General features: G+C 44.3%; 1 protein-coding gene across 5 annotated transcripts in view; it reads left to right on the plus strand.

The window, feature by feature from the left end:
• The window catches only part of NCKAP5L (NCK associated protein 5 like), a 46,477-nt gene extending 43,311 nt beyond the window's left edge, over positions 1-3,166 (plus strand). For 3 of the 5 annotated variants that reach the window (XM_074270440.1, XM_074270443.1, XM_074270441.1), the window contains 4 exons: positions 241-322; positions 1,036-1,344; positions 1,599-1,741; positions 2,302-3,166. In XM_074270440.1, the coding sequence (XP_074126541.1) occupies positions 241-322; positions 1,036-1,344; positions 1,599-1,741; positions 2,302-2,514 (747 nt within the window). In that variant the 3' untranslated portion in view covers positions 2,515-3,166. The remainder of the gene's footprint in view (positions 1-240; positions 323-1,035; positions 1,345-1,598; positions 1,742-2,301) is intronic. The other 2 variants (XM_074270442.1, XM_074270444.1) reach the window with 2 other exon arrangements.
• The last annotated feature ends 4,413 nt before the right edge of the window (positions 3,167-7,579 follow it).

Raw genomic sequence — 7,579 nt, forward strand, 5'->3', positions numbered from 1 at the left:
AAACTATTCATGCTTCCTAAGTCCAGTAGAAATAACCTGCCCCACCACCTGCTGTTGCACTGTCTCCAAACCATGTCCCAAAGCATTCCATGATGCTCTGTGGGGCTAGCTCTCCTTCCCCCCTGATCCAGTTAAGGGCCTTTGTCAGAGAATGCTGGCCAGTGCCAAAAATGAAGTGTTGGAGGGGCTAGGGAGGGGAGGGAGACTTGCAGGCCCTGAGTACCTCCTCTAAATGCACAGAAGAACAGTGAACTGGCCCAGAGGGAAGCAGCCCCTGCCGAGGACGGACTCGCTGAGCCCATCCCAACCCCGAATTTTACAGGTCAGTAAGGTGGTGGAGGGGAGGGGGGTGAGGTCTCCACACTTCTCCTTTCTTCCCTGTGCCTCCCATTCTTGGGTCCTTGAACTTCAATCCCAGCCTAGCCTGTGGTTATCTTCCCTCCTCCCTCTCCACATAGTTCATTTGCCTTTGGACCCTTCCCTCTTTTTGTGACTCAATCCTTCATGAAGAGACTCTTGGAGGGCCCACACTGTTTCATGTCAATCCCTGGCACAACAACTTCTGAACAAATGATTGGGGATGAAGATAGTCGATCAACATCCATATAAGAAACACACACTGTGCCTAGCAGAATTCTTCGTGCTGGGGTTACAAACAGAAAAATCAAGATAGGCTTTGCATTTAAGGAGCATATATTCTGCCCCAAGGGAGAACAACATATTCTCAGAGAAGTAACTAAAAGAGAGGAATGCGCCTGGCCCAGCTTCTTCATCTTTAAAAGGAAGTTGAATTTGATAATGTCCAGCATTGGCAAGTATTAGCTGTGTCTCTTATTTGATCCTAAAGACTGGATGGACTTGAAAGTGTCTGAGATCCAAGTCTGTGATCTTTGAAATAAAAGTGATAAGGGGATGAGGTAAGGTGGTGACCCAACAGTTGAAAGACTCAGGAAAGGTCTCTTGAAAAGTGATTAGGAGGAGGTCTTTTCATCCCAGAATCTCTGGTTTATTTCTGAACTTTTTTTTGATCCTCAGCCTGTGGCTCCCTAACCCGAACTCTGGACAGCGGCATTGGTACCTTCCCACCACCAGACCACGGCAGCAGCGGAGTCCCCAGCAAAAACCCACCCAAGCCAAAGCCTTCTCGCCTGGATCCACCCCCTACTGAGCATTTGGCCCGACCCTACCCCCTCACCAAGGTTCCCCAACGTGCCAGAACGCTGGATCGAGAGGTGCCTGCTGTGGAGGAGCTGCTGGTAGGCGGAAGGAACCCGAGTGTCCCTGCATTCCATGCGCTGCTTTCTCCCACTCCTAGGCACCATGGGCACAAGGCCTGCACAGATGGTAGGTGTCCCATAAGAGAGGAACAAGCCTGACATTAGCTCTAGCCACCTCCTGTTAGTTATTCATCCAAATCTCTGTGTGAGAGAAAGTGGGTTATCGATGATAATTGAGGAGTCCGTATCATTTCTAGGTTCATGATGAGGGAGAAAAGGGAGTTATCCAGGCCCCTAGGGGACAGGATATTTTCTGGCTTTTAAAGGCCTTGAAGTTTCATGCCCCCCAATAAGAACCTCTCTCATCTGTCCCCGAGATAGATTCCAGTGGGCACCCTGGACGGCCACCCCCAATTCAGCTCTCCAAAAACTGGACTTTCCCTAACACACGAGCTGGTGGCAACTCTTCTGACCCCTTCCTTTGTCCACCCCATCAACTGGAAGGGCTTCCCAGGACACCTCTGGTAAGAATACCCGAGTTGAAAAGAATTAAGGGCTAGAATGACTGAAGGGCAGGGTGGGGAGGCAACTGGGTGATCCTGAGATTAGAAGCGGGGATCTAGGAATTCCCCTTTCTTCTTCCTAGAGACTAGATATAAAATAGCCTCCAAAAATCATCTGAGAAGCTCCTTTAGACATAAATAACTTTAAGCTCTGAGCCTTTACCCATTATTTGCCACTTCTAAAACTGTGGTCCCTTACTCTACTTAGAGGAGTGTGCTGGGCTCAGGGACGGAGCTTCTCCTTCTCCACCTTTGCCTATGATACATCAGTCAGGACCCTTACTCTGAGTCCTTAAGAGTTGCTCTATTCTCACCTAAAAATCACTTACGTGAAGAACACAATTTTTACTACAAAGTTTGGGACTATTTCCTAAGAGACCTTTGCACCCAGGACGCCCACATCTACAGTATAGCTGCTGAGTTGATTCCTGGAAACATCTACCCTATCATTCTTCCTCAGTGTCCAAGACATGGCCCCCTTATCTTTCTTCCCACCCTGACCTATGACTTCTATCCACTAGGTCCCCCCACTTGAGAGAAAGCAGGGTTCAGAGGGAGGCCACCCGCCTCCAACAACCTCTGGCCCAGCTTTTAGTGGCAGTCGTACGCCCAGCACCTCAGACATGGGAGAGGATGGACGCGCCTCCGGTGGGGGCCCTCCTGGACTGGAAACGTCAGAATCCCTCAGTGATTCTTTGTATGACTCCCTATCCTCTTGTGGGAGCCAAGGCTGAGGTGGGGAATGAAATGCTGGAAATATTCTTTGCTCACCACCCCAAACCAGAAGTGGAGACAACAGATTGTACTCAAAAACTCCTTGTTTTCTGTGGACCAGAATAAGGGATTGCTCTGCTTTGGGACCTAGTTTGAAGCACATCCCCAGGAGAAAAATAGGTGGAGAAGAAGAAATTACAGTTCACCCTCCCTTCTAACCTAAATCACCCATTGGAAGGATCAGATAACTGGTCTCAAGAGACTCCACCTTATCCTTTCTCTTGTTCAGAACAAGACCTTGACTTTCTGCCCCATCTTGAAATCCAGGGGCGCCATATTATGGTGCTGGGCTTCCCCTCACTCTCCCACTGGCTGTCCCATCTTTGCTACGTGGCCTCCAGTCTGATCTGGCTACTCACCATCTCCTAATACCCACCCTGGAAAAGGGCCAGAAAACTGTTTGTGGATTAGAAGGAAGCCAGAAGGAGGTGTCGGAGTCTGCCCTCTCTCCCCCATCTCATCTGCCCCTAGGTCTCAGTGCTCCTCTGTGGGCCTCCTTGCTCTTTGGATGGTGCTGTCCTGACCCTTACCCCATGTCTCTGGGCTTTGTTTAGGAGGAGAGTTGTTCTGTTTTGTTTAGTTTTGTTCACATTAAAATCATTTCCCCTCTTGTTTTCTCCCTTGGCTTGGCTTAATTTATCTGCTTTGTGAATGGGGCTGCACTTCTGATCTTTTCTGCTATCAAATACTTAATAGAACATAAAGTAGTCTTCCCTAGCTGCCACCACCCCCCTCCTCCCATCTTCATCTTCCTACTCCCATGACTTAGGCTACTGCCCAGGGACCAGAAACTCAGGTCTAGTTGGGAGGGGAGACACAGGAGCCTGTGGGCAGAGGTTAGGAATGGGAGTTAATGATAAGAGATAAAGAATCCGGGAGTAACTTGTTTTCTTTAAAGCCCTAGGATCCTGGTAGGGGACCAGAGTCCTGAGGTCCCTAGGGTCAGAGAGATGACAAGATGGGAATATCTAAGGTGGGAACAATGTGGGCATTTTCCTGGGGGCTGACTAGAAAAGGAAAAGGGATGCTGGTTCCCAACCATACCACTCTGAGCAGGTATAAAAGTGGGATGTTCCTCCCCTGGCTCTTAAACATAGCACAAACTTTTCTGGGAGTAATTGATTGCCACCATTCCTAAGGCCCTTGGCCCCTAATCAGTTAACTAGCATTGCCTAAGTGCCTCTGTGCTTGGGATACAAAGAAAAGCTCTCAAAGTGCCCCAACTTAACTGATAATAGGAAAATTCATTTCCAATTAGGCAAAAGACTGTAACCTCTAATCTTTTTTTTTTTTTCAATATTTTATTTTTCTGAATATATGTACAGATAGTTTTCAATATTCATTTTTGTAAGACTGTTTCAAATTTTTCTCCCTCACTTTCCCCTTAATGTGCATGGTTGTCCTGTTGTGCAAGAAAAATCAGATGAAAGGGGAGAAAAAAAAACACAACAAAGAAGAAAAGCTAGTAAACAAAAAATATTATGCTGTGCTCCACATTCACTTCACTCAGCATCAGTTCATGTAAGCCTCTCCAGGTCTCTCAGAAATCATCCTGCTGATCATTTCTTAAGAGAATAATATTATTCCATAACATTCATATACTTGCTCAGCCATTCTCCAATTGATGGGCATCCATTCAGTTTCCAGTCCCAGTTGTAATCAACTACAAAAAGGGCTACCACAAATATTTTTGCACATGTGGGTCCCCTTATCTTTTTGAGGTTCTCTTTGGGATACAGGCCCAATAGAAATACTGCTAGATCAAAGGGTGTTCACAGAGTAACTTCTAATCTTGACAAAGGATGCTTACTCACTATCAGCACCAGATTGGGAGAGGGGAAAGGAAGCACAGGGGCCCCTGGTGCTTTCTCCATTTCCTTTTGGTAAGCAGGTTGGGGGTGGGTTTGGAGCCATCCCCAGCCTAGCATTCCTCTATTCACAATATATTTCCAATAAGGAGCAGGTAAGGTAGGGTTGATGGGGCTCCAGGACAGGAAATGGGATATGACTGAGAAGCACTTGATTCTGTATCATTAGTGATGCTTGATAGGGGAAGAAGGAGAATGTCATTTAAGAAAGTCCATGTAGAATACCAACTTTAAAGATCCTTTTATAGGGAACTAACATAAAAAGAGCAGTTCTTGAAGTCTGGATTTCAAATGAATTTGTTTAAAAAAAAAGTTATTTTATTTTCACTAAACTCTAATTGAAATTTAACATTTCCTTCAATTGTTAATTTAAATTTTTTAAGCATCTTCTGAAAACGGGTCCTTGGCCTTCATCAGACTGCAAAAGGGATCCAGATGAACACAAAAATTTAAGAACTCCTGGGCTAGGGGCAGCTAGGTGGCGCAGTGGATAGAGCACCAGCCTTGAATTCAAGAGGACCAGAGTTCAAATCTGGTCTCAGACACTTAACACTTCCTAGCTGTGTGACCCTGGGCAAGTCACTTAACCCCAGCCTCAGGGAAAGGAAAAAAAAAAACAAAACAAAAAAAAACTACTGGGCTAGAAATGAGGGTATGTTGCCAGCTTGGCTTTTTTCCAATAAAATAGGTCTATTTTAGCATAAAAACATCTTTGTCTTACTTGAACTGTTAAAATACCAAAGGCCTACCAGTGTTAGATTATTTACTGTATTTCCCTTCTGCACTACCTCTCAGTTACAGCTTTGGGGATCCCCTACATATATTGAGGATATCTCATGGAGGCTCTACGCCTGTGCAAGGGAGAGTAAACACCACTAGTCATATAGACAGCCTGTATACCACAATGCTACCACTCCTGAGCTAGCTTTTGTTGGTAATTATTTGCATGTTAATCTCCCCCATTAGATTTTGGAATTCCTCAAAGGATTGTCTTTTGCTTTTTATCCTCAGCACTTAGTCCAGTACCTGGTACATGGTATGCTCTTGATAAATATTTATCATAACTTTATAACACAGCTGAGACCTTAGTGCTACATGCTTCTACAACTGCCTTATCTCACTCTCAGTAACTTCTTAAGCCATCTATCAGAAGAGGCCAGATTAAAAGCCATCTTAATTTTTTGCAGACCATCTGTAGTGTGCTTTTTTTGGTTTTCTGGTGGTCGGTCTCTGGGAGCAGCCTTCAGTTCAGTTCAGTAATTGCCACAAGAGTCGCCAGAGGTTAAAGTCCAAATCCTTTGTCGTCTCCTTCAAAGTCATATCTCCTTCACTTGGGGCTCAGCTAGTTTTCTGGAGGCCTTCCGGATCGTGGTTTCAGTGGAGAAGTGCAGGAGGCCAGGTCAGCCACCAGGAGCCTGACCAAAAATGGAATTGAATCTTGTCCAGTTCTTGCTGGCTATTATATACTCCATTATCATAGATGTGAATCTTGTGGAACTACATTAAGTACACTTACGTGTACTGAACTGGAGAACTATTAAGCACCATGCTAAACTAGATAACCATTGTCTATCAATTCCACTGAGTTACACCTTGTAAGAGTCCTTGTTTCAGAGTTCTGGCTCATAATAACCATCCTACTTCCTGCCCTCAGAATCTCCACTTAGTAACCTGTCATATTGTCTTATAGCTGGATTTCATAAAATCTCTGATTGTTCAAATATGCTGGTCTTTCAATTTCGCCCCCCCCCCCCCAACCCAGTGTATGGAAGCAAGAAAGATGGAGATCTTTAGCTATCAGGGCAATCCTTGTCTGTTGGTATTTTAATCTTTCTTGTTTGGTGCTTCTAGGCAGGTCAGTCTGTGTTTTAAAGAGTGTCCCCTCCCCCCCCCCACTTAGTGCAAGGGTAGAACAGTCTTCTCTGGAGCAGAGACCATCTGAGTGTAAGTAATAATCAAGACCCAGACAAGGCTTAGGATATTGGACACAGTTACAGCAATCCCCATAGGCTTTCCTAACTGGGTTTAAAAGGTAGCATAACAGATATAGTTAAGTAATTTGAGCCTTTTCCAAGTTTTACTAGAGGATTTTTCTCAGAACTCAATTTACCTTCAAAAAGTAGACATTGACTCTCCCACTGACTTTGGAGGATTGAAAATTATTTTCCCCTCAGTAGAAGTTATCAACAAGCATTTATGAAGCACCTGCTGTATGCCAAGCACTGCTAAATTCTGAAAATAAAAAAATAAAAGACAGCCCCTACTTTCAAGGAGTTTGAATTTTAATGGGGGAGAAAACATGTAAACAATTGCACAAATAACATGTACAGTATAGGATGAATTGAAGATAATCAGCAGAGGCAATTTTAGCATTAAAGGGTGTCAGGAAAAACTTCTTATAGAAGGGAAGATTTTAAGAGAATTGAAGAAAGGCAGGAGTGAAGATGAAGTGGGAGGAAATTCCAGCTATGAGGGACAGTCAATGAAATCTATGAAAGCCAGTGAGATCACTAAGCAAAATAGCAAAGGGAACAGGACCCAGGACAGAACTTTAAGAAGTTCATGGTTTTTGAGCGTGAATGATTGGATAAATAAGAGGCTAACCAACAGAATCACAAAAACTATAGAGGAAATGATGTCAAATGCCATAGAGAGGTCAAGAAAGCTGAAGATTGAGAAAAAGACCAATTTGTCAATAAAAAAAATCATTGGTAACTCTCATAGGAGCAATTTCAGGTAAATGAAATAAAAGTCAAACTGTAAAGAATTAAGAAGAAGAAAGAAAATAGAAGCATCTATGTAAAGAACCTTTCTCAAAAAGGAAGGTCCACAAACTGCACGCTGCTGCTGCTGGTGCATGTGTCACCGTTTACTTCCCACTGGCCACTCCAGCTGAGACACATCTCTGCTGATTGTCCACTCAGATCAACTGCTAACTCCTTGTATCAGTATCTGAGCACTGTCCAGACTGCTGCCATTGCTAAATGCCCAGTGCCGTTGCCCTTATCCCACTGGGCAAGGACAGTTGCTTATTAAAATAGGAAGTGCTTATTAATACTTAATGACTGATTAAAGTGGTGGAAGGTCCTCTACAAAATCTTAAGGACCTTACCACCAAAGGGTAAAATGAAGTGGGAACAATAATTTCTGTCTCTAT

This window comes from Sminthopsis crassicaudata, chromosome 5, assembly GCF_048593235.1.
Source record: "Sminthopsis crassicaudata isolate SCR6 chromosome 5, ASM4859323v1, whole genome shotgun sequence".
Lineage (NCBI taxonomy): Eukaryota > Metazoa > Chordata > Mammalia > Dasyuromorphia > Dasyuridae > Sminthopsis > Sminthopsis crassicaudata.